Source organism: Salmo trutta, chromosome 36, assembly GCF_901001165.1.
Source record: "Salmo trutta chromosome 36, fSalTru1.1, whole genome shotgun sequence".
Classification (NCBI taxonomy): domain Eukaryota; kingdom Metazoa; phylum Chordata; class Actinopteri; order Salmoniformes; family Salmonidae; genus Salmo; species Salmo trutta.
This window is the reverse complement of record NC_042992.1, coordinates 39156251-39184043: the sequence shown is the minus strand read 5'-3', so window position 1 is coordinate 39184043 and position 27793 is coordinate 39156251. Positions and strand designations below refer to the sequence as shown.

The 27793-nt window shown below is 43.8% G+C and overlaps 1 protein-coding gene across 1 annotated transcript; it reads right to left on the bottom strand.

Annotated features, from left to right (window-relative positions):
• Window positions 1-27793, bottom strand: chrna11 (cholinergic receptor, nicotinic, alpha 11). Its single transcript, XM_029735831.1, has 10 exons — window positions 27418-27793; window positions 25013-25152; window positions 24754-24798; window positions 23971-24080; window positions 23775-23854; window positions 8222-8389; window positions 7885-8079; window positions 6043-6129; window positions 5590-5699; window positions 1-1491 (listed from the first exon to the last, which is right to left on the bottom strand). The coding sequence occupies exons 1-10, from the start codon at window positions 27575-27577 to the stop codon at window positions 769-771; spliced, it is 1818 nt and encodes a 605-aa protein (XP_029591691.1). The 5' UTR covers window positions 27578-27793; the 3' UTR covers window positions 1-768.

Genomic DNA, 27793 nt, shown 5'->3' with positions numbered 1-27793 from the left:
TGAAAGATGAGATGTCTTTTTATTCCTCTCATCTGATGTGTTCTTCTGTTTATCCCGGAGATCTAAGTGTTCGCTTTAACACTGCCCAGTTCAGTTTGTTGGACCTTCCCTCCTTCGCTGTCACCATAGAATACCTCTGTTCACACACTCATTCCTTGTTGTCTCTCCTTGTAAAAGTCAGTCTCTCCCCCTCCTTCCCGGTCCCCCATTTCAGTAAATGATGCCGTCTTTCTTTGCCTTTTCTGGGACTTGAGAGTGAAGGGTTATCTTCTCTCTGCCAGTAAATCAAACAGCCATATATATATATATATATATATCTGTCTCTATCTCTCTCTCGCGCTCTCTCGCTCCAGGGACTGCAATCTTCCCAATCTCAGGTTGAATTATCCCATACTTCACTTTTCTTATTGCCCATCCTGCTCACCTTCACTTCTTATAGGTCTTTGAGAAAGCCTTATAGTTCAATACAATTGACTTCACCCTCTACAGTCCTTGAACCATGCCTTTTTGGATTCTTCTCCCATAAACTCATTCCTCCCCATCCTGTTCCATTTCATCAGAGGTCCTTGATAGACTTCAACAGACCATCTTGAGATGTACTTGAGACATCTCCAAAGAACCCCCCTCATCCTGACAGGAGGGTCTGTTGTCCCTGACAATAGCCCTCTTAGACTGAGCCCCAAATCATTCCACATCCTGCTCTTTCTCCCCCCCAGTTCTCTTCTCACTCTTAATATCTCCTCCTCCTCTGCCCCATCCTCTTCTTCCTCAGAAGAAGTCCTTGGAGGCGGCCTCCACAAAGTTGGGAGCGGACATGAGGATGGCGATGGTGCAGATGATGTTGAACACACTGAAGGCCACCAGGCAGAGCCGGTCGATGACTGCTGCCGCAAACTTCCACTGGTCAGCCACGCTCTCCGTCTCATCCTGCTCACGGAAGCGGTCCGCCATGTAACGCACTTCCTCCAGAATAGCCTGGAGCTGGGGGTCGCCTATACGCCCTGCTGAGTACTGTCCTCCACCCCCCGTTCCGAAAACTCCGCCACTGGAAATGGTACTAGGGCAGCCCACGGTGTCCGCGTTGGGGGTGGGGGGTGGCGGAGGGCTGCAGAATGGAGGTGGCAGATGGGGAGGGGGACTGCCTGCTACTCGAGGAGGCCCGGCCGAGATGCTGTAATTCTGGATGTGATCTGGGAGCAGTGGGGGGTCGTCCAGATTCTGGAAGCCAATGTAGAGCAGGTTTCCATTGTTGTTGGCGCTGGACTGGGCGTGAAGATGGGAATGACCCAAGTGCTGGGGGCCAGCCTGGAGAGGGACCAGGTTCTGGGGGTGGAGTGTGGGGTCTGGAGGGTTAGGGATGCTACCGCTCTGGGAGCTTGAGGAGCAGCGCCGTAGGTTGGGGGCGCAGGGTGGTCGCTCTGGGTCATCACTCTCCCCTGGGCGCTTCATACGTAGGAACCATGCTACCCACTGCAGTAGGACCACATTAACCTGAAATGAAGAGAAAGGAGAATCAATCAGAGAAGGATGTTATAATATACACTGAGTGTACAAAACATTGAACACCCGCTCTTTCCATGAGACTGACCAGGTGAAAGCTATGATCCGGTATTGATGTGACTTGTTAAATCCACTTCAACTCAATATTAGGAAGGTGTTCTTAATGTTTTGTACACTCAGTGTAGATACATAGTAAGGGAGGTAAACACATCTAGTGAGGAATACACCTACACCTAAAAAGGTTAGTGCACTTGAAAATACACTAGGGGGAAAACCTTTCAGCTGGTAAAAACTTGACACAGTGGGTGGTGTATGCAGATGCTGGTATATTCAACTTGACCTTTTGTATTCAACGCTACTTTCATGAGCACAAGAATGAGAAAATCACCTAAGGCAGGAAACCTTTTATATAAAGCTTCATTTAAAATCTAACCATGGAATTAAAGTTAGACACAGGCATTTGTCTCCCCCTTAGGTATCTTTTATCCCTTTTATATCTAGACAAAAACCTGTCTTTATACCGTCTTTTCTTTTATATCTGGTAGGGGGTCAAAAAACGCTGTACATTAAAAGCCGCCAAGAGAAATAGTCACTGTTGCGGTATTTTCTTAAAAAATTCTGCCTACGGCTCTGTGAAAACCGAGACGTTCAACAAGTCCGAGCTTTGGGACGACGCTCACTTGGGTGAACCAATCACAAAACTTCAAAGTAATACTTTGGCATGTATTCTCTTCATCGCTTGATAAATTCACTAGAAATTTCTCCTCGCGTGTTAAATCAGTTGGTGAAGACGTTTTCTAGCAAGCTATCAACGTGCATATAATATCTAACAGGTGGAGAGAGGCTAGGAAAAAGAGATGAAATGCCGATCTGCGTTCTGAATGAGCTACAGCAGATCATCTGCCCATTGCAACTTTTGAAGACACAAACACAAGTCCACTGCTTCTGGTCTGCGCTGCTATCTTGGATTAACTATCTAATGTTATCTAAATGTAATAATGATTAAATAGGCTACATTTCTTTAAATGGACAATTCTGTGCACTGTCTTGTGCAAGTTTTAAATTGACACAATACCTGTTAGCTAAGGTGACAGAGATGATTTGCAGGAATTTGTAGTATGGCATGATGTCTACAGTGCATTCGGAAAGTATTCAGACCCCTTCACTTTTTCCATAGTTTGTTACGTTACAGCCTTATTATAAAATTGAGGAGAAAAATACAATTAAATCAGTCTACACAGAATACCCCATAATGACAAGGTAAAAACTGGTTTTTAGACAATAAAAAACGTAAATATCATAAGTATTCAGACCCTTTACTCAATACTTTGTTGAAGCACCTTTGGCAACAATAAGTCTTCTTGGGTGTGATGCTACAAGCTTGGTACACCTGTATTTTGGGAATTTCTCCTATTCTTCTCTGCAGATCCCCTCAAGCTCGGTCAGGTTGGATGGGGAGCGTCGCTGCACAGCTATTTTCAGGTCTCTCCAGAGATGTTCGATCGGGTTCAAGTCCGGACTCTGGCTGGGCCACTCAAGGACATTCAGAGACTTGTCCTGAAGCCACTCCTGCATTGTCTTAGCTGTGTGCTTATGGTAGTTGTCCTATTGGAACGTGAACCTTCGCCCCAATCTGAGGTCCTGAGTGCTCTGGAGCAGGTTTTCATCAAGGATCTCTCTGTACATTGCGATTAATCTTTCCCTCAAACCTGACTAGTCTCCCAGTCCCTGCCACGGAAAAACATCCCCACAGAATGAGTTTGCCACTACCATGCTTCATCATAGGTATGGTGCCAGGTTTCCTCCAGACGTGAAGATTGGCATTCAGGCAAAAGACTTCCATTTTGGTTTCATCAGACCAGAGAATCTTGTTTCTCATGGTCTGAGAGTCTGGTTTTCACTTTGTCATTGTGGGGTATTGTGTGTAGATTGATGAGGAAACATTTTTATTTTAATCCATTTTAGAATAAGGCTGTAACGTAACAAAATGTGGAAAAAGTCAAGGGGTCTGAATACTTTCCGAATGCACTGTACTTTGACGCTAAATAGCATTTTCAAATCTTAGAGTAAATAGAGCCGCGAATATATTGATAAAGGTCTACTCCGAGAGAGATTTACATGATTATCAAAACGCCAGGGTAAGCCTACATGAAAACAGCGCTTATTTTAAGTGTTTCTAAAATCCCCAATTGGAAAAATGAATGGTGGGAAAATGATTGGAACCATTTCCCCATTTGACTGCTAGGTTTTATGGGTATTATGACACCTCCACTGTGGCCTCTATAGTGTCTGTTGTTGTTGTTGTTGTGCAATTATTAACATTGCCGTTCGATGCCCTTCTCTGAACCCCCATCATTTACGTTGCTAATTGGCCAGCTGACTACCCAAAGTGGGCCATTTATCAGTGGGAAGACCTTGCAGATTGCACCAATCTATAAAGCATCTTCAACCCATCCATTCTCCTTCACCAAAACCCATTCTCTGAGTTGATGACATCAATAAATCTGTAAATGCCATATCAGCCAAACAGGGGAAGCTGAGAGATGCATTTGGAAAAGCTTCAAGGTATTGCACAAAGTGAGAGACTGAGATAAGGCTAGAAACTTCGTCAAACACAAGCCTACAAACCCAATGTATTATTGGGTCCAACCGAAAGGTATGGTACTGTTGATTCGAACTTGGACAGACTGCAAAGGAGTGAGGAGATATATAGTGATTTGTTAGTATAAGTGGTTTAGAAGGACAAATACAGAGGGATGTGAAAATTAGAGATCAGAGGGTGAAAACTATAGAAAGAGGCGTTGAAAGAATAATCTACGACAGTTGGAGTGAAGGGCAGATAAAGAGGGTAGCAATTAAGGGGTCAAAGGTAGCATGGCGGCAAGTATTGCATCAGTCATTTTTTAATTGTGGTGGCATTTGCGCCTCTCACCTTTGCAACCATAAAAAAAACAAACACTTTAAAATGACAGTTGCATATCACATCATTCTGTTTTTTAATTGAACTGTTTATCAATGATAAACCACAATGCAAGTTCTTTATACTGCATAAAAATGTATGTTTATACATTGTTTAAAGCAAATTGGCTTGTCCCACTAGTGATGAGTATAGTTGTAGTGACAGGTTTTTGAGATATCTATCGATTATTTAGAATGCTAGAAAGTAAATAAACGTTGTAAAGTTTATAAATGTTATGTCTGTTACCTGCTTGTAAAACACTCATTACAAAGATATAAATGGACCTTAAGCGTTCACTCCCTTTTAATTTCTTACATTTGAGGACTCCATTGATCATTTGGTGTGTCTAAATACAAAGTGTCATTGGTGTTACTCAATTTAAATGAAGAAAACTTGTGAGCAAAATTATTAATCATATTACTTTGGTAAAAACATTTTTAAGAGTTAATGACCTTGGATTTGAGCATCTGTGGCCTCCATTTAAGAAAATCCTCAATTACCTCAAATTTGTCAATGGTGTTACATTGTCGTTACTACTCCTACTGGTGGTAGTGTGATCATAGTGGTCCAAATTATTTAAAGTCACTAAACTACCATGTTAGTTGATTCACAATGGGAAGATGTACCCAAATACATTTCAAATAAAATACAAATCCAGAAAAAAATATTCCAAAATGCCATGCCCAAATGCCACTGCAATTCAAGAACGAACCGCAAGTGTTTTGCCAGTTGCAGCAAAGAGGAAATGGCTATACCAAAGGAGGGTGGCAAACCAAAATAGTTGGCTTGTTAGCATTAGCCGTAATGGGAAAAACTGTAGCATTGTGATATACTAGGAGACCAGCCATGGAGGGGTTGGTGGGTGAGTTTATAGAGCGAAGCGTGATGTGTTTTCCTAAATAATTAGTAATGACTGGTGGTAGGCTAGCGGTTAAGAGCGTTGGGCCAGTAACCAAAAGGTCTCTGGTTCGAATCCCATAGCCGACTAGGTAAAAAAAATCTGTCTGTGCCCTTGAGCAAGGCACTTAACCCTAATTGCTCCTGTAAGTTTTTCTGGATAAGAGCGTCTCCTAAATTACTAAAATGTAACTGTCTTTGGCTGGAGTAGACAGCATGAGCTCTGGCCTTACCCATTTGGGCATCTGTCCTCCGTTTGGGTCGTGGTGATGATACTGCAGCACCACTGTTGTAGCTATTACTGACATCCCAACAATGATCATAGTACTGGCAAAGTACTGTCCTGAAAGGTGGGCAAAAAAGCAGGAAAGAGACAAAACAATTAGAGTAGAGAGAGGAAGCCATTTGTAACAACAATGCTAACAGTGGTTCTTGCTGATCATGACTTGGCATTTTTCTTGGGCTTTAGTGAGCTGCATTTGTGTTTTAGTAGCCATCTGTCTGGCTGCAGGGAGCTCACCGTACATAATTTCCAGCAGCGAATCCTTCAGATTTATTTAGCCAATTACATTTAAGGACAACCAGATGGTTAGATCACCAGGGCCTGATAAACATTTGGGACAATTATTTCAAGCGCACATACACACACATTCTAGACTCTAACACACGTATAAGAACACACACACCTATGAGAGGGATGGAATCTGAAGTGGCTGGCATGATCTCTGCCACCAGCAACATGAAGACAGTGAGAGAGAGCAGCACAGTGATACCTGAAAAGAGAGAGGAAGATATTGAAAATGTATAAAACAGTGAGTGGATGCTGAGCACCATCTCAATTCTAACTGACTAGGCTCTTGGGTTTTGAAATACTCAGTACAACTATAACACACACTACTCCCCACACGTATCACACATTTATTAACATCAGTGCCTCAATCAGTTTTGATCCCGGTCAAGCCTACAGAAATCCACATTTGTAAAGAGAGACTTTTTTTATAGGCATCTCGTTTGGCAAATACTTTATGGTCTCTACCAATCAAGCCAATGGTTATTGATTTCAATTGAATATGATTCAATTTGGTTCGATCTGGTGCAAAGTGTGACAGAGTAATGTACCCAAAGTGAAATTACTTTACTACATTCTTCTTCTTCAATTGCCCTTAGTAGAGCCTTACTTCTAACCCACACACATGCTTACCCTATATTAGCAATCCATCTACCCCAGCTGTCTCTGCCCCCCCCCCAACTCCCTCCCTTCTCCATCTTCATTCATCAGATTTAATCTTCATCTCCTCCCATTACCTCTGTCCCACTTTTTTTTTTTTAAACCCACATTTTACAAGTGCTTTCTTGGCATAACTGGTACCGTCCAGAAGCAAGCCGATAAAACAAACATCTGTCAAGTGAGTCAGTCCTGTTCGCTCAATAGATAAAACGAATATCCCTTCAAGGGTCGAGAGGAAATCAGAAAATCACTTTTGAGAATGTCACAGTAAAAAATGGACAGTGGCTTTCATTTAAGCAATATGCTTATCTTGGCTAGCCTGGTTGATACCAAACTCCAAGTCCTCGTTACTTCAGCGGCTGGGGAGGCTCCTTTGATGTTGTTGGCACAATCAATGCGTTTCAAATGCCACCCTATTCCCCATATAGTGCACTACTTTTGGCCAGAGCCCTGGTCAAAAGTAGTAGACTATAAAAGGGAATAAGATGCCATTTGGGATGCAGATAGAGCCTCAATAATGAAGGTTGCTGTGCTTTTACACTGGTTTGTTCCACTCTACATCTCTCTCGCTGTAACACCGCCACACACAAATAGGCTGTGAGCGCTGACCCCTTGCTTTACAACTGTTCGTTTTCAAATCCAAATAGCAAGAGTTTTCAATGCCCCTCGGGTAATTTTTGGGGGTAATAACCAATCAGTGCCAAAGCACAAAACTGGGAGAATTTCAACCCTTATCATGAGACTCGATTTAGAGTTTTAAAAACAGCCTCTCCTCACGGCGATAGGTATTGGGTACATAGCTTGTGTTGTACAACATAACCTGGTATCAGCCAGGCTGTATCTTGGCACTTAATTCCTTAAAACCTGTTCATCAAGCATGGTGTCAAGCTGAATACCTGGAAGGCTGTGTGTACGCTCTCACTCCCTAATCAATTCCTGGGCTTAATTACATCAATATGTTAATTGGCTGTGGTGTGTAATACAATGCAGTGTAATGCATCCTCAAATTAGGTTAAAACGTTTTACATCCCCAAAGTTCTTCTAGGTCTTCTTTGTCCTCCATTTTTTAGTTTTTTCTAGAATCAATCTACTCTCCCTCCCCTGTCATCTTTTCTTCCCCGTCACCATTATTCCCCCACATCCTTTTCTTATTCCTCCCTATACTCTCTAATGCATTTCCTCTTCTCCTCCTCTCCATGCTGCTGTCCACCATCCTCTCATCCGCTCCTCTCTATGTTCCTTCTAGAAAAATAAGGTTAGTCTATTCTATCACTCTTGGATCATGTTCTCCTCTGCTCACCCAGAGAGATCTTCTCCCCAGAGTCGGCAGGCAGTAGGAAGATAAGCAGGGTCATGGAGGACAGCAGCACACAGGGGATGAGCAAGTTTAGAGCGTAGTAGAGAGTGCGCCGGCGGATGGTCACAACGAACGTCACATCAGGGTAGGGCTCCTTACAACAGTCATAGAACACCTCGCTACGAGTACCTGGCACTCCTTGAGAGAGGGAGTGAGAAAGAAAATCAAAAAAACAGTAAAGGAGAGAATACATTTTTTTGATAAAAGTTTAAGTTGAGTTGACAATGAAGTTGAGAAATTGATAACAGAAATTTAGGAGGGCAATTCCAACCCCACTGACCCACTAGGTCCCACTCCCCGTTGGACATGTACCCGGAGATGTCGGCCTCATTCATTTGTAGGTCCATCAGCCAGCCATCGTACGTCCACGAGCCAAACTTCATCTCACACTTTTGGATGTCGAAGGGGAACCAACGTACGTCCACGTTACATGTGCTCATGAAAATCCCTGACAGACGTGGAAAGAGTGATTAAAAGGGAGGCAAAGAGTGAAGTATAAGAAAAATAGACACTTTCCTGTGCACAGGGCGATTTGAAAAGAGAATGAGAGACATTTGACTTTTTGTCATTTTACATTTACATCATTTAGCAGTCACTCTTATCCCGAGCGACTTAAAGTAGTGAAAAAATACATTTCAATTTCATTTCATGCATTTTTTTAGTTTTTTTGTACTGGCCCCCCGTGGGAATTGAACCCACAACCCTGGCGTTGCACACACCATGCTCTACCAACTGAGCCACAGGGAAGGCTATATACTCTACGAAAATATGTACTTTGCATATACAATCGTGGCCAAAAGTTTTGAGAATGACACAAATATTAATTTCCACAAAGTTTGCTGGTTCAGTGTCTTCAGATATTTTTGTCAGATGTTACTATGGAATACTGAAGTATAATTACAAGCATTTCATAAGTGTCAAAGGCTTTTATTGACAATTACATGAAGTTGATGCAAAGAGTATCTTTTTCAAGACCTCTGCAATCCGCCCTGCCATGCTGTCAATTAACTTCTAGGCCACATCCTGACTGATGGCAGCCCATTCTTGCAGGATCAATGCTTGGAGTTTGTTAGAATTTGTGGGGGTTTGTTTGTCCACCCACCTCTTGAGGATTGACCACAAGTTCTCAATGCGATTAAGGCCTGGGGAGTTTCCTGGCCATGGACCCAAAATATTGACGTTTTGTTCCCCGAGCCACTTAGTTATGACTTTTGCCTTATGGCAAGGTGCTCCATCATGCTGGAAAACGCATTGTTCGTCACCAAACTGTTCCTGTTGGTACCATTCTTTATTCATGGCTGTGCTCTTAGGCAAAATTGTGAGTGATCCCACTCCCTTGGCTGAGAAGCAACCCCACACATGAATGGTCTCAGGATGCTTTACTGTTGGACTGACACAGGACTGATGGTAGCGCTCACCTTGTCTTCTCCGGACAAGCTTTTTTCCAGATGCCCCAAACAATCGGGAAGGAGATTCATCAGAGAAAATGACTTTACCCCAGTCCTCAGCAGTCCAATCCCTGTACCTTTTGCAGAATATCAGTCTGTCCCTGATATTTTTCCTGGAGAGAAGTGGCTTCTTTGCTGCCCTTCTTGACACCAGGCCATCCTCCAAAAGACTTTGCCTCACTGTGCGTGCAGATGCACTCACACCTGCCTGCTGCCATTCCTGAGCAAGCTCTGTACTGGCGGTGCCCCGATCCTGCAGCTGAATCAACTTTAGGAGACGGTCCTGGCGCTTGCTGGACTTTCTTGGGCGCCCTGAAGCCTTCTTCACAACAATTGAACCCCTCTCCTTGAAGTTCTTGATGATCTGATAAATGGTTGATTTAGCTGCAATCTTACTGGCAGCAATATCCTTGCCTGTGAAGCCCTTTTTGTGCAAAGCAATGATGACGGCATGTGTTTCCTTGACAGAGGAAGAACAATGATTCCAAGCACCACCCTCCTTTTGAAGCTTCCAGTCTGTTATTCGAACTCAATCAGCATGACAGAGGGATCTCCAGCCTTGTCCTCGTCAACACTCACACCTGTGTTAACGAGAGAATCACTGACATGATGTCAGCTGGTCCTTTTGTCGCTGGGCTGAAATGCTGTGGAAATATTTTTGGGGGATTCAGTTCATTTGCATGGCAACTTTGAAATTAATTGCAATTCATCTGATCACTCTTCATAACATTCTGGAGTATATGCAAATTGCCATCATACAAACTGAGACAGCAGAATTTGAAAATTAATATTTGTGTCATTCTCAAAACTTTTGGCCACGACTGTACAGAGCATTCGGAAAGTATTCAGACCCCTTCACTTTATCCACATTTTGTTACGTTACAGCCTTATTCTAAAATGTATAAAATGTTTTTTTCATCAATCTACACACAACACCCCATAATGACAAAGTGAAAAACAGGTTTTAAGCAACAAATACCTTATTTACATAACTTTTCAGACTCTTTGCTTTGAGATTTGAAATTGAGCTCAGATGCATCCTGTTTCCATTGATCATCCTTGAGATGTTTCTACAACATGTTTGGATTGATTGGACATGATTTGGAAAGGCACACACCTGTCTATATAAGGTCCCACAGTTGTCAGAGCAAAAACCAAGCCATGAGGTTGAAGGAATTGTCCATAGAGCTCCGAGACAGGATTATGTCGAGGCGCAGATCTGGGGAAGTGTACAAAAAAATTCTGCAGCATTGAATGTCCCCAAGAATAAAGTGGCCTCTGTCATTCGTCAACGAAGGAAGTTTGGAACCACCAAGACACTTCCTAGAGCTGGCCGCCCGGCCAAACTGAGTAATTGGGGGAGAAGGGCCTTGGTCAGGGAGGTGACCAAGAACACGATGGTCACTCTGACAGAGATCCAGAGTTCCTCTGTAGAGATGGGAGAACCTTCCAGAAGGACAACCATCTCTGCAGCACTCCACCAATCAGGCCTTTATGGTAGAGTGGCCAGACGGAAGCCACTCCTCAGTAAAAGGCACATGACAGCCTGCTTGGAGTTGGCCAAAAGGCACCTAAAGGACTCTAACCATGAGAAACAAGATTTTGGCCTGAATGCCAAGTCTGGAGGAAACCTGGCACCATCCCTACGGTGAAGCATGGTGGTGGCAGCATCATGCTGTGGGGGTGTTTTTCAGCGACAGGGACTGGCCAAATGTCGTTGAGTGGCCCAGCCAGAGCCCGGACTTGAACCAGATCGAGCATCTCTGGAGAGACCTGAAACTAGCTGTGCAGCAACGCTCCCCATCCAACCTGAGCTTGAGAGGATTTGCAGAGAAGAATGGGAGAAACTCGAGGCTGTAATCGCTGGCAAAGGTGGAGAAGGGCCTTGAGTAAAGGGTTTGAATACTCCCATTTTTTTTATGAATTTGCAAACATTTGTAAAAAGCTGTTTTTGCTTCGTCATTATGGAGTATTGTGTGTAAATTGATGAGGGGGAAAAAAACGGGCGGGCGCAGTGCACCAGGTCGCTAGGTGTACGGTGTTTCCTCCGACACATTGGTGCGGCTGGCTTCCGGGTTGGATGTGCGGCTTGGTTGGTTGTGTTTCGGAGGACGCATGGCTCTCGACCTTCGCCTCTCCCAAGTCCATATGGGAGTTGCAGCGATGAGACAAGACAGTAACTACTACCAATTGGATACCACGAAATTGGGGCGAAAAAGGGGTAAAAAAAGAAAAACAACCCCTACACAGGAAACAAGATGGATCACCCCAGCCTTCAAAAACGTATTTCCTTCCCTTTCCCTTAGGCTGCCGTTTGGGACAAACACTATTTCCTTTATAGTGCACTACTTTTGGGTTCTGGTCAAAAGTAGTGCACTATGTAGGGCAGGGGTAGGCAACCCTGTTACTAGAGTGCTGCAGGTACTGCAGGTTTTTGTTCCAACTAAATCAAATTAAATTATATTAGTCACATGGCGAATACAACAGGTGTAGACCTTACAGTGAAATGCTTACTTACAAGCCCTAACCAACAATGCAGTTTAAAAAATAAGAATAAGAAATAAAAATAACATCATTTAAAGAGTAGCAGTAAAATAACAATAGCGAGGAAATGTATAGAGTCAATGTGCGGGGACACCGGTTAGTCGAGGTAATGGAAGTAATATGTGCATGTAGGTAGAGTCGGTGCCATCTCCACAAGATGGTGCAAACAGAGATGGTCGCCTCTGAGTCCTTAGGAAACTATGCAGTATTTTTTTATGTATTATTTCTTACATTGTTACTCCAGGAAATTAAGTCTTATTACATACTGCTGGGAAGAACTATTGGATATAAGAGCGACGTCAACTTTACAACCAGGAATACGACTTTTCCGAAGCGGATCCTCTGTTTGGACCACCACCCAGGACAATGGATCTAATCCCAGAAACCGACCCAAAACAACAGTGCCGCAAAAGGGGCAGACAGAGCGGCCTCCTGGTCAGACTCCGTAGACGTGCACTTCGCCCACCGCTCCCGAGTATACTACTCGCCAATGTCCAGTCTCTTGACAACAAGGTAGATGAAATTCAAGCAAGGGTTGCCTTCCAGAGAGACATCAGAGATTGTAACATTATCTGTTTCACGTAAAACATGGCTCTCTCGGGATATGTTATCGGAATCGGTTCAGCCACCGGGCTTCTCCATGCATCGCACCGACAGAAATTAACACCTCTCTGGGAAGAGGAAGGGCAGGGGTGTATGCGTCATGATTAACGTCTCGTGGTGTAATCGTAACAACATACAGGAACTCAAGTCCTTCTGCTCACCCGAACTAGAATTCCTTACAATCAAATGCCGGCCATATTACCTCCCAAGAGAATTATCGTCAATTATCGTCACGGCTTTGTAAATTCCTCCTCAAGCAGACACCAAGACGGCCCTCAAGGAACTTCACTGGACCCTATGTAAACTGGAAACCATATATCCTGAGACTGCATTTATTGTAGCTGGGGATTTTAACAAAGCAAATTTGAGAACCAGGCTACCTAAATTCTATCAGCATATCGATTGCTCTATGCGCGGGGGGTAATACACTCAATCACTGCTACTCTAACTTCCGTGATACATACAAAGCCCTCCCCTGCCCTCCTTTGGGCAAATCCAACCACTACGCCATCTTGCTCCTACTGTCTTATAGGCAGAAACTCAAACAGGATGTACCAGTGACTAGAACCATTCAGTGCTGGTCTGACCAATCGGAATCGACGCTTCAAGATTGTTTTGGTCACATGGACTGGGATATATTCCAGTCAGCCTCTGAGAACAACATTGATCTATACACTGACTCGGTGAGTTTATAAAGAAGTGCATTGGAGATGTGGACCCACTGTGACTATTAAAACCAACCCTAACCAGAAACCGTGGATGGATGGTGGCATTCGCGCAAAACTGAAAGCACGAACCACCGCATTTCACCATGGAAAGAGGTCTGGGAATATGGCTGAATATAAACAGTGTAGTTATTCCCTCAACAAGGCAATCAAACAAGCGAAATGTCGGTACAGGGACAAAGTGGAGTTGCAATTCAACGGCTCAGACACAAGACGTATGTGGCAGGGTCTACAGGAAATCACGGACTACAAAAAGAAAACCAGCCACGTCACGGACACCGATGTCGCGCTTCCAGACAAACTAAACGCCTTCTTTTCCCACTTTGAGGATAATACAGTGCCACCGTCACGGCACGCTAACAAGGACTGCACCCCACCCCCTCCCTCTCCTCCGTGGCCAATGTGAGTAAAACATTTAAACGTGTTAACCCTCGCGGGGCTGCTGGCCCAGACGGCATCCCTAACCGCATCCTCAAAGCATGCGCAGACCAGCCGGCTGGTGTGTTTACAGACATATTCAATCGCTCCCTATCCCAGTCTACTGTCCCCACATGCTTCAAGATTGCCACCATTGTTCCTGTACCCAAGAAGGCAAAGATAACTGAACTAAACAAGAACCGCCCCGTAGCACTCACTTCGGTCATCATGAAGTGCTTTGAGAGGCTAGTCAAGGATCATATCACCTCCACCTTACCGGCCACCCTAGACCCACTTAAGTTTGCATACCGCCCCAACAGGTCCACAGACGATGCAATCGCCATCACACTGCACACTGCCCTATACCATCTGGACAAGAGGAATACCTATGTAAGGATGCTGTTCATTAACTACAGCTCAACATTCAACACCATTGTACCCTCCAAGCTCATAATCAAGCTGGAGACCCTGGGTCTCAACCCTGCCCTGTGCAATTGGGTCCTGGACTTTCTGACTGGCCGCCCCCAAATCAAAGTTTATTTGTCACGTGCACCGAATACAACAGGTGTAGACCTTACAGTGAAATGCTTACTTACAGGCTCTGACCAATAGTGCAAAAAAAGGTATTAGGTGAACAATGGGTAAGTAAAGAAATAAAACAACAGTAAAAAAACAGACTATATACAGAAGCGAGGCGATAAAAGTAAGCAGGCTACATACAGACACCGGTTAGTCAGGCTGATTGAGGTAGTATGTACATGAATGTATAGTTAAAGTGACTATGCATATATGATCAACAAAGAGTAGCAGTAGTGTAAAAAGAGGGGTTGGGGGGCACACAATGCAGACAGTCCGGGTAGCCATTTGATTACCTGTTCAGGAGTTTTATGGCTTGAGTGTAAAAACTGTTAAGAAGCCTTTTTTGTCCTATACTTAGCACTCCAGTAACGCTTGCCATGAGGTAGTAGAGACAACAGTCTGACTGGGGTGGCTGGGGTCTTTGACAATTTTTAGGGCCTTCCTCTGACACTGCCTGGTGTAGAGGTCCTGGATGGCAGGCAGATTAGCCCCAGTGATGTACTGGGCCGTACGCACTACCCTCTGTAGTGCCTTGCGGTCAGAGGCCGAGCAATTGCCGTACCAGGCAGTGATGCAACCAGTCAGGATGCTCTCGATGTTGCAGCTGTAGAACCTTTTGAGGATCTCAGGACCCATGCCAAATCTTTTTAGTTTCCTGAGGGGGAATAGGTGTTGTCGTGCCCTCTTCATGACTGTCTTGGTGTGTTTGGACCATTCTAGTTTGTTGTTGATGTGGACACCAAGGAACTTGAAGCTCTCAACCTGCTCCACTACAGCCCCATCGATGAGAATGGGGGCGTGCTCGGTCCTCCTTTTCCTGCCTGGCCATGCAGTCATGGGTGAACAGGGAGTACAGGAGGGGACTGAGCACGCACCCTTGGGGAGCTCCAGTGTTGAGGATCAGCGTGGCAGATGTGTTGCTGCCTACCCTCACCACCTGGGGGCGGCCCGTCAGGAAGTCCAGGATCCAGTTGCAGAGGGAGGTGTTTAGTCCCAGGATCCTTAGCTTAGTGATGAGCTTTGAGGGTACTATGGTGTTGAACGCTGAGCTGTTGTCAATGAATAACATTCTCACATAAGTGTTCCTTTTGTGCATCATCTGTGGATCTGTTTGGGCGGTATGCAAATTGGAGTGGGTCTAGGGTTTCTGGGATAATGGTGTTGATGTGAGCCATTACCAACCTTTCAAAGCACTTCATGGCTACGGACATGAGTGCTACGGGTCTGTAGTCATTTAGGCAGGTTGCCTTTGTGTTCTTGGGCACAGGGACTATGCTTGAAACATGTTGGTATTACAGACTCAATCAGGGACATGTTGAAAATGTCTGTGAAGACACCTGCCAGTTGGTCAGCACATGCGCGGAGCCCACATCCTGGTAATCCATCTGGCCCCGCAGCCTTGTGTATGTTGACCTGTTTAAAGGTCTTACTCACGTCGGCTACTGAGAGCGTGATCACACAGTCATCCGGAAAAGCTGATGCTCTCATGCATGCCTCCGTGTTGCTTGCCTCAAAGCGAGCATAGAAGTGGTTTAGTTCATCTGGTAGGCTCGTGTTTGTAGTCTGTAATAGTTTGCAAGCCCTGCCACATAAGATGAGCGTCGGAGCTGGTGTAGTATGATTCTATCTTAGCCCTGTATTGACGCTTTGCCTGTTTGATGGTTCGTCGCAGGGCATAGCAGGATTTCTTGTAAGCTTCCGGGTTAGAGTCCCGCACCTTGAAAGCGGCAGCTCTACCCTTGCGAATGTTGCCTGTAATCCATGGCTTCTGGTTGGGGTATGTACGAACAGTCAATGTGGGGACGACGTCCTCGATGCACTTATTGATAAAGCCAGTGACTGATGTGGTGTACTCCTCAATGCCATCGGAAGAATCCCGGAACATATTCGTCTGTGATAGCAAAACAGTCCTGTAGTTTAGCATCTGCTTCATCTGACCACTTTTTAATAGACCGAGTCACTGGTGCTTCCTGCTTTAATTTTTGCTTGTAAGCAGGACTCAGGAGGATAGAGTTGTGGTTGGATTTACCAAATGGAGGGCGAGGGAGAGCTTTGTTCGTGTCTCTGTGTGTGGAGTACAGGTGATGTAGAATTGTTTTCACTCTGGTTGCACATTTAACATGTTGATAGAAATTTGGTAGAACTGATTTAAGTTTCCCTGCATTAAAGTCTCCGGCCACTAGGAGCGCCGCCTCTGGGTGAGCGGTTTCCTGTTTGCTTATTTCCTGAGTGTGTTCTTAGTGCCAGCATCTGTCTGTGGTGGTAAATAACAGCCACGAAAAGTATAGCTGAAAACTCCCTAGACAAGTAGTGTGGCCTGCAATCTATCACAATATACTCTACTTCAGGCGAGCAAAATCTAGAGACTTCCTTAGATTTCGTGCACCAGCTGTTGTTTACAAATATGCACATACCGCCCCCCCTCGTCTTACCGGAGTATGCTGTTATATCTTGCCGGTGCAGCATATATCCCGCTAGCTGAATATCCATGTCGTCATTCAGCCACGATATTACAGTTTTTGATGTCCTGTTGGTAGGATATTCGTGATTGTACCTCGTCTAATTTATTGTCCAATGGTTGCACGTTGGCGAGTAGTATTGACGGTAACGGCAGCTTTCCCACTCACCTTCTCCGGGTCCTGACGAGGCATGCGGCTCTTTGTCCTCTGTACCTGCGTCGCTTCCTCTTGCAAATAACGGGGATGTCGGCCCTGTGGGGTGTTAGGAGAATGTCTTGTGCGCCCTCCTTGTTGTAGAAAAAATCTTTGTCTAATCCGAGGTGAGTGATCGCTGTCCTGATATCCAGAAGCTCTTTTTTTGCCGTAAGATACGGTTGCAGAAACATAAGTTACAAATAACGCAAAAAAAGCACATAATAGCACAATTGGTTGGGCGCCCGTAAAACTGCTGCCATTTCTTTCCGGCGCCATTTTGTTGGTTCCAGGTGGGGAAGTTAGGAAACAACAGCTCCACTTCGCTGACCCTCAACACTGGGGCCCCACAAGGGTGTGTGCTCAGCCCCCTCTGGTACTCCCGGTTCATCCACGACTGTGTGGCCATGCACGCCTCCAACTCAATTTTGCAGACGACACAACAGTAGTGGGCTTGACTACCAACAACGACGAGACAGCCTACAGGGAGGAGGTGAGGGCACTCGGAGTGTGGTGTCAGGAAAACAACCTCTCACTCAACATCAACAAAACAAAGGAGATGATCGTGGACTTCAGGAAACAGCAGAGGGAGCACCCCCCTATCCACATAGAAGGGACAGCAGAGGAGAAAGTGGAAAGTTTTAAGTTCCTCGGTGTACACATCACAGACAAACTGAAGTGGTCCACCCACACAGACAGTGTGGTGAAGAAGGCGCAACAGCGTCTCTTCAACCACAGGAGGCTGAAGAAATGTGGCTTTTCACCTAAAACCCTGACAAACTTTTACAGATGCTCAATCGAGAGCATCCTGTCGGGCTGTTTCACAGCCTGGTATGGCAACTGTACCACCCTCAACCGCAGGGCTCTCCAGAGGGTGGTGCGGTCTGCACAACGCATCACCAGGGGCAAACTACCTGCCCTCCATGACACCTACAGCACCCGATGTCACAGGAAGGCAAAAAATATCATCAAGGACAACAACCACCCGTGCCACTGCCTGTTCACCACGCTACCATCCAGAATGCGAGATCAGTACAGGTGCATCAAAGCTGGGACTGAAAGACTGAAAAACAGCTTCTATCTCAAGGCCATCAGACTGTCACTTCCTGACCAGTAATAGGGGTTATTTGTTATTATAGTTTCGTCAGGACGTGGCAGGGGGTGTTTGTTTCATGTGGTTTGGGCTATGTATTTAGGTAGAGGGGTGTTTGGTTTATGTGGTTCGGGGTTTGTTAGTCTATGTTCTATGTTAGTGTATTTCTATATTCTGTCTAGTCTATTGTAGTTCTATGTTTAGTTAATTGGTGTTGGGGCCTTCAGTTGGAGGCAGCTGTCTATCGTTGCCTCTGATTAAAGGTCCTATAATTAGGGGTGTGTTTGTCATGGGATTTTGTGGGAGATTGTGCTGTGTATAGCTTTGTGCCTTACCGGCCTGTTATTCGTCGTTGTGTTTTGTATACGTGTTTGTTTTGGGTTTTTCCTTCTTTGTCCGTAATAAAGAAGATGAGTGTACATATTCCTGCTGCGTTTTGGTCCTCTCCCTACGACAATCGTGACACAGACTGCTAAACAGCAATCACTAACTCAGAGAGGCTGCTGCCCAATCACTGGCCACTTTAATAAATGGATCACTAGTCACTTTAAACAATGGCACTTTAAATAATGCCACTTTAATAATGTTTACATATCGTACATTACTCATATTATATGACTACTGTATTTTATACCATCTATTGCACATTGACTATGCTGCTCGGCCATCGCTCATCCATATATATATATATATATTACACACAGTGGGGGGGAAAAAGTATTTGATCCCCTGCTGATTTTGTACGTTTGCCCACTGACAAAGAAAGGATCAGTCTATAATTTTAATGGTAGGTTTATTTGAACAGTGAGAGACAGAATAACAACAAAAAAATCCAGAAAAATGCATGCCAGAAATGTTATAAATTGATTTGCATTTTAATGAGGGAAATAAGTATTTGACCCCCTCTCAATCAGAAAGATTTCTGGCTCCCAGGTGTCTTTTATACAGGTAACGAGCTGAGATTAGGAGCACACTCTTAAAGGGAGTGCTCCTAACCGCAGCTTGTTACTTGTAAAAAAGACACCTGTCCACAGAAGCAATCAATCAATCAGATTCCAAACTCTCCACCATAGCCAAGACCAAAGAGCTCTCCAAGGATGTCAGGGACAAGATTGTAGACCTACACAAGGTTGGAATGGGCTACAAGACCATCGCCAAGCAGCTTGGTGAGAAAGTGACAACATTTGGTGCGATTATTCGCAAATGGAAGAAACACAAAAGAACTGTCAATATCCCTCGGCCTGGGGCTCCATGCAAGATCTCACCTCGTGAAGTTGCAATGACCATGAGAACGGTGAGGAATCAGCCCAGAACTACACGGGAGGATCTTGTCAATGATCTCAAGGCAGCTGGGACCATAGTCACCAAGAAAACAATTGGTAACACACTACGCCGTGAAGGACTGAAATCCTGCAGCGCCCGCAAGGTCCCCCTGCTCAAGAATGCATATACATGCCCGTCTGAGGTTTGCCAATGAACATCTGAATGACTCAGAGGACAACTGGTGAAAGTATTGTGGTCAGATGAGACCAAAATGGAGCTCTTTGACGTCAACTCAACTCGCCGTGCTTGGAGGAGGAGGACTGCTGCCTATGACCCCAAGAACACCATCTCCACCGTCAAACATGGAGGAGGAAACATTATGCTTTGGGGGTGTTTTTCTGCTAAGGGGACAGGACAACTTCACCGCATCAAAGGGACGATGGACGGGGCCATGTACCGTCAAATCTTGGGTGAGAACCTCCTTCCCTCAGCCAGGGCATTGAAAATGGGTCGTGGATGGGTATTCCAGCATGACAATGACCCAAAACACACGGCCAAGGAAACAAAGGAGTGGCTCAAGAAGAAGCACATTAAGGTCCTGGAGTGGCCTAGCCAGTCTCCAGACCTTAATCCCATAGAAAATCTGTGGAGGGAGCTGAAGGTTCCAGTTGCCAAATGTCAGCCTTGAAACCTTAATGACTTGGAGAAGATCTGCAAAGAGGAGTGGGACAAAATCCCTCCTGAGATGTGTGCAAACCGGGTGGCCAACTACAAGAAACGTCTGACCTCTGTGATTGCCAACAAGGGTTTTGCCACCAAATCATGTTTTGCAGAGGGGTCAAATACTTATTTCTCTCATTAAAATGCAAATCATTTTATAACATTTTTGACATGCGTTTTTCGGGATGTTTTTGATGTCTCTCACTGTTCAAATAAACCTACTATTAAAATTATAGACTGATCATTTCTTTGTAAGTGGGCAAACGTACAAAATCAGCAGGGGATCAAATACTTGTTCCCCCCACTATATATAGAGAGAGCGAGATACAGTTGAAGTCGGAAGTACATTTACAACTCAGTTTTTCACAATTCCTGACATTTAATCCTAGTAAAAATCCCTTGTCTCAGGTCAATTGGCAATTTCTCGCATGGAATAGCCTTAATGTCTCAGAACAAGAATAGACTGACGAGTTTCAGAAGAAAGTTATTTGTTTCTGGTCAATTTGAGCCTGTAATCGAACCCACAAATGCTGATGCTCCAGATTCTCAACTAGTCTAAAGAAGGGCAGTTGTATTACTTCTTTAATCAGAACAACAGTTTTCAGCTGTGCTAACATAATTGCAAAAGGGGTTTCTAATGATCAATTAGCCTTTTAAAATGATAAACTTGGATTAGCTAGCATAACGTGCCATTAGAACACAGGAGCGATCGTTGCTGATAATGGGCCTCTGTACGTCTATGTACATGTAGATACTCCATAAAAAATCTGCTGTTTTAACCATGTCTACACTGTATTTGTGATCAATTTGATGTTATTTTAATGGACAAAAAATTAGCTTTTCTTTCAAAAACAAGGACATTTCAAAGTGACCCCAATCTGTTGAACGGTAGTGTATATGCAGTACCTTCGGAAAGTATTCAGACCACTTGACTTATTCCACATGTTGATCTCACAGTTGACAATGCATGTCAGAGCAAAAAACAAGCCATGAGGTAGAAGGAATTGTCCGTAGAGCTCAGAGACAGGATTGTGTCAAAGCACAGATCTGGGGAAGGGTACCAAAACATTTCTGCAGCATTGAAGATCCCCAAGAACACAGTGGCCTCCATCATTCTTAAATGGAAGCGGTTTGGAACCACCAAGACTCTTCCTAGAGCTGGCCGCCCGGCCAAACTGAGCAATCGGTGGAGAATGGTGGGCCCTCTGACAGAGCTCTAGGGTTTCTCTGTTGAGATGGGAAAACCTTCCAGAAGGACAACCATCTCTGAAGCACTCCACCAATCAGGTCTTTATAGTAGAGTGGCCAGACTGAAGCCACTCCTCAGTAAAAGGCACATGTAAGCCTGCTTGGAGTTGGTCAAAAGGCACCTGAAGACTCTCAGACCATGAGAAACAAGATTCTCTGGTCTGATGAAACCAAGATTGAACTCTTTGGCCTGAATGCCAAGCATCACGTCTGGAGGAAACCTGGCACCATCCCTACAGTGAAGCATGGTGGTGGCAGCATCATGCTGTGGGAGTGTTTTTCAGCGGCAGCGACTGGGAGACTAGTCAGGATCGAGGCATAGATGAACAGAGCAAAGTAAAGAGAGATCCTTGATGAAAACCTGCTCAGGAACTCAGACCTGGGTGAAGGTTCACCTTCCAACAGGACAACAACCTTAAGGACACAGCCAAGACAATGCAGGAGTGGCTTCGGGACAAGTCTCTGAATGTCCTTGAGTGACCCAGCCAGAGCCCGGACTTGAACTCGATCGAACATCTCTAGAGAATGCCAAGAGTGTACAAAGCTGTCATCAAGTAAAGGGTGGCTACTTTGAAAAATCTCAAATATAAAATATATTTTGATTTCTTTAACACCTTTTTCATTACAATATGATTCCATATGTGTTTTTTCATAGTTTTGATGTCTTCACTATTATTCTACAATGTAGAAAATAGTAAAAATAAAGAAAAACCCTTGAATGATTAGGTGTGTCCAAACTTTTGACCCCCTACTGCATATTTATAAATATATACACACACACACACACACACACACACACACACACACACACACACACACACACACACACAGTTGAAGTCGGAGGTTTACATACACCTTAGCCAAGTACATTTAAACTCAGTTTTTCACAATTCCTGACATTTAATCCTAGTAAAAATTCCCTGTGTTAAGTCAGTTAGGATCACCACTTTATTTTAAGAATGTGAAATGTCAGAATAATAGTAGAGAGAGATTTATTTCAGCTTTTATTTCTTTCATCACATTCCCAGTGGGTCAGAAGTTTACATACACTCAATTAGTATTTGGTAGCATTGTCTTTTAAATTGTTTAACTTGAGTCAAACGTTTCGGGTAGCCTTCCACAAGCTTCCCACAATAAGTTGGTTGAATTTTGTCCCATTCCTCCTGACAGAGCTGGTGTAACTGAGTCAGGTTTGTAGGCCTCCTTGCTCGCACACACTTTTTCAGCTCTGCCCACAAATGTTCTATAGGATTGATGTCAGAGCTTTGTGATGGCCACTCCAATACCTTGACTTTGTTGTCATTAAGCCATTTTGCCACAACTTAGGCAGTATGGTTGTGGTCATTGTCCATTTGGAAGACCCATTTGCAACTAGCTTTAACTTCCTGACAGATGTCTTGAGATGTTGCTTCAATATATCCACATAATTTTCCTCCCTCATGATGCCATCTATTTTGTGAAGTGCACCAGTCCCTCCTGCAGCAAAGCACCCCCACAACATGATGCTGCCACCCCCGTGCTTCACGGTTGGGATGTTGTTCTTCAGCTTGCAAGCCTCCCCTTTTTCCTCCAAACATAACGATGGTCATTATGACCAAACAGGTCTATTTGTGTTTCATCAGACCAGAGGACATTTCTCCAAAAAGTATGATCTTTGTCCCCATGTGCAGTTGCTAACCGTAGTCTGTCTTTTTTATGGTGGTTTTAGAGCAGTGGCTTCTTCCTTGCTGAGTGGCCTTTCAGGTTATGCCGATATAGAACTTATTTTACTGTGGATATAGATACTTTTGTACCCGTTTCCTCCAGTATCTTCACAAGGTCCTTTGCTGTTGTTCTGGGATTGATTTGCACTTTTCGCACCAAAATACGTTCATCTCTAGGAGACAGAACGTGTCTCTTCCTGAGCAGTATGACGGCTGTGTGGTCCCATGGTGTTTATACTTGCGTACTATTGTTTGTACAGATGAACGTGGTACCTTCAGTCATTTGGACATTTTTCCCAAGGATGAACCAGACTTGTGGAGGTCTACAATTTTCTTTCTGAGGTCTTGGGTGATTTCTTTTGATTTTCCCATGATGTAAAGCAAAGACGCACTGAGTTTTTTAAGGTAGGCGTTGAAATATATCCACATGTACACCTCCAATTGACTCAAATTATGTCAATTAGCCTATCAGAAGCTTCTAACGCCATTACATCATTTTCTGGAATTTTCCAAGCTGTTAAAAGGTACAGTCAACTTAGTGTATTTAAACTTCTGACCCACTGGAATTGTGATACAGTGAATTATAAGTGAAATAATCTGTCTGTAAACAATTGTTGGAAAAATTACTTGTGTCATGCACAAAGTAGATGTCCTAACCAATTTACCAAAATATAGTTTGTTAGCAAGAAATTTGTGGAGTGGTTGAAAAACAAGTTTAATTGACTCCGACCTAAGTGTATGTAAACTTCTGACTTCAACTGTATTTGTGTGTGTGTATATAATATATTTATTTATTTATTTTAACAGAGTGGGAAAGAGAGAAAGAGAAAGGGACTCACCTGGAGGGAGATACTCTGCAAAGCCACTGGAGTTAACCAGCACATTGGTCTTGAAGGTAGAGTCAAAGTCATCGTCTGCACTGAGAAAGGAGAAAGGAATGGGTGGATCAAACTCTAAACTGTAGTATTTTAAAGCAGAAAACGCATGCATGTAAATGTGATTCATGGCGACGTGATATGACTATAGGTGTATTACCTGTTATAGAGAAGGATGTCTGGCGTCCACACCTGGTCAGTTGTGAACCGAAGGTTTTTCACTCCAGGGTATTCAGATTGGTTCCACTGAAGATAATGATCAAACCAGCTCTGGAAGACAGACTCAAACTGGATATATTGGACAAGGCAATTGAAATCAACGTTAACCGGAATATACACTGAGTGTACAAAACATTAAGGACACCTTACTAATATTGCGTTGTACCCCCCACTTTTTCCCTCAGAACAACCTTAATTCATTGGGGCATGGACTCTACAAGGTGTCGAAAGCGTTCCACAGGGCTGCTGACCCATGTTAACTCCAATGCTTCCCACAATTGTGTCAAGTTGACTGGATGTCCTTTGGGTGGTGGACCACTTGATATTCATGGGAAACTGTTGAGCATGAAAAACCCAGCAGCGTTGCAGTTCTTGATATAAACCGGTATGCCTGGCACTTACTACCATACCACGTTCAAAGGCACTTAAATCTTGTGTCTTGCCCAATCACCATCTGAATGGCACACATACACGATCCATGTCTCAATTGTCTCAAATCTTAAAAATCCTCTCCTCACCATCTACATTGATTGAAGTTGATTTAACAAGTGACATCAATAAGGGATCACCTTATTTCACCTGGATTCACGTGGTCAGTCTTTCATGGAAAGAGCAGGTTTCCTTAATGTTTTGTTCACTCAGTGTATAACAGAAGGTCCCCTGAGATACATTCACTCTCACTTCGACGGCTGTATACTCTTACTTGAAGCTGTGCTGTGCTTACCATCCGAAGCCAGATGTTAGTGGTGACGACCTGATTCTTCTCATCCTGTAAGATGTGAATCTTTTTAAGTAAATTCTTATTCTGAGGAGCTAGTGTATATTGAGAGACTTGACTCAAAGAATTGTGTATAAAAAAATAGGTGCAGTGGATGATTTACTTTTACAGACAGGCAGGTGGCACAGGTATAGACGAAGGCACCAACAGATAGGTAGGCAGACAGATAAAATAACGTGAATGTAATCTGAACATTGATCCCTACCACATCCATGATCTGCATCAGACTGATAGAGAAGAAGACGGTGAGGGAGTGTGAATCGTTGCCCACCGGCCTCTCCATACGATTGTAGTCCTTCAGTAGGTTCTTCAACAGGGTCCTCTGGTGAGGGCCCTGCACCGACACTGAGAGAAGAACGAGGGAGATGGAAGGAAAGAAAAACGGAGAGCAGGAGATTTCAGAAGAGAGAGGTGACAGAAACAGAAGGTATCAAAAAGCTGTATACAAGTAACCTATTCCAGACTGGTCTGCACGTTTTAAAGTTTGAATGGCATTTCTAGCTTAAACGGTTGAAGACTACTGTAGTAGCTACTGGAATTTTTCCCATTCAAGTCTATGGCTCCTGAAATGCATTTAGATTTATGCAAATATGGTTGTAGTGGGACAAGTCTCATTAGTATCGAAACGTTTTTTTTCAAGCAACAGTATCAGGACCAGTCTGCATGCTATAAAGTTGTTTTGGTGTTGGTAGCGGTTCAGGAACAATGGCGTCTCCAAATTCTTCCCGTTTAAGCTTATTGAGCTTTTATGCACATTTGAAACAGTTATAGTTCAAAAAGTGTAAATGGTATCAAAAAGCTGTTGACAAGCACACCATTCCAGACCGGTCAGCACATTGTAAAGTTCGAACGATGTTTCTAGCTTAAATGGTTTAAGACTAGTTACGGTCCAAACTTTTACCATGTTAACCTATGGCCATTGAAATGCATTAGGATTCATGCAAATGTTTTTGTGATGTGAAAAGTATCAATAGTATCAACAAGTTTCTTTCAAGCACACTGCGGACAGTCAGCCTGCACGTTTTAAAGTTGTATTGGTAGCTTTTATGGGAGCGGGAGGAGAATAATAATAAGTATGAACCGTTTCTAAAGTTGTGCTTTGCTTTCAGAAAGCACACCTAATTAATGAATAATAAAGCAGTTTTGTGTAAAACCCCCGAAGCGCTACAAATGCATGTAGTGTGAATCATTAAATAAGGCCTGCTAAGGATTTGCTTAAAGAAAGTGTTGTGTGACTCATTTAGAAATGTGGAATTTTACTGACGATTATATCTTCGATGCATTTCTGTTTTATTACTCACATTAGGAGGACGAGCTGAAAGTAATGGCGAGAATGGAATTAATGGAATGGTATCGAACACGTGGTTTCAACCGTTTGATACCATTACATTGACTCCATTCCAGCCATTATTATGAGCCGTCCTCCCCTCAACAGCCTCCTGTGCTTTCAACTACTGTAGGACCACCATCTTGCACTGCATTAGAACTTGTGTTATGATGTATTACTGTTGTGTATGCTTCTAACTCAAGTCTGTGGGTTTTAAATATTTTTGAGGTCGACTTAGCGTCTTTTGTCAGCTTCTAGCTATTGTGTATGGTTTTGGCAGCTGTATTTGGTTTTAGCTTTTAACCTCAGGCCCATAACTGTAGCTGTTATGTTGCCCGATATGTGTGTTGCTGTTGTGTGTCATTTCACATCCATTTGGTGTACAAACAGATGTTAAGAGCGCTTTCAGGGGTCTGTGTACTTCTAGCTGTTGCTATTATCCTTTACCACTGTGTGTCAATAGCCAAAGGAGAATCAGGTATCACCGGGAAAGTATCAAGAATCTCTACAAAAGGTTGCGGTCTGGAAATGATTTACGGTTTTGCATTGAGAGGAAAGTTCACTGTCTCTTTACCTAATTCCAGGGCAAGCAGCCTCTGATATACTGTAGTAATACCTTTTTAATTTCCCTTAGTAACCTACCTCTTCCAATGCTTACAGCGCATCTACTCTCTCTGCTATAGAAACATGTCCATAACAGCATAACAAGGACGCAAGATCGAACCAGCAAGATCGAATCTAGAATGGTGTTCAGTTGAAATAACACCATTCAATTGACGTGAACGCCATTGACAATTGTCTGTTCCCTGCTGGTTCAATCCCATAAATACTGCACTTTCTGTCAACAGAGATTTGGAGAAAATAGAGGGAGAGAGTGAGGGATCAAGGTTTTTACATTTACGATTGCAGCATAAAATCCTTCCCTAGTAAAGCATTTATCCCCATCTCTCTCTCAATTTATAAACCGACTCTTTCTTTTTATGTCTGTCCCCGCGATAAACGACATGTATTTTACATTGAGCACCACGTCACATCAGGCTCTGAATAGCAGATGTAGACTACTGTATTAACTATGCACACAGGTAGGCATGTACACACAGACAAACATAAAACAAGAACACAAACACTGACAGAACACAAAAAAACTCACACACAAATACACAGACACTTCTCATTCGTCCTCTCCTCCTTTACAGTGATATTTTCCTAGTCTTTCCCTCTGGCTTTGTAACTCTAATCTTTCAATGTAGTCAGAGAGAGAGTAAATAGAGAGGCAGACCTACCCTGGACCAAAGCAGAGAATCCACAGAGAACCAGAACCACAGAGCACCACATTTCTAATGGATAGGGATCGGAGAAGAGTGCAGCTGAGACAGGGATAAGAGGAGAAGAGGAACGGACAGGAAGGTTGGATTCAGAGGCTGGAATATCCCTGATTTGCATCCACAAAGCATCAGAAGGAATGAATAATTGAATCAGAGATGAGAAAGACAGAGATATGGGTGGCAGGCAGTGAGGTACGGAGCCTAAGTTTGCACACGCCGTCTGGAAAAATGCAGTGAATGAGTGAAGGAAAAAAAACAACTGATTCTACACAAGCCAGCCCCCACCTCTCTTTCTCTGTTGCTCTCTCTCTCTCTCTCCTTATCCCCCTCCCTT

Excerpts from the sequence above, each read along its gene's own strand:
- chrna11 (XM_029735831.1), bottom strand. The coding sequence starts at position 27,577 with ATGCAAATCAGGGATATTCCAGCCTCTGAATCCAACCTTCCTGTCCGT. Across the intron at positions 8,080-8,221 it reads CGGGGAGTGGGACCTAGTGG|GAGTGCCAGGTACTCGTAGC; the intron begins GTCAGTGGGGTT and ends CCCTCTCTCAAG. Across the intron at positions 1,492-5,589 it reads GAGGACAGATGCCCAAATGG|GTTAATGTGGTCCTACTGCA; the intron begins GTAAGGCCAGAG and ends TCTTCATTTCAG.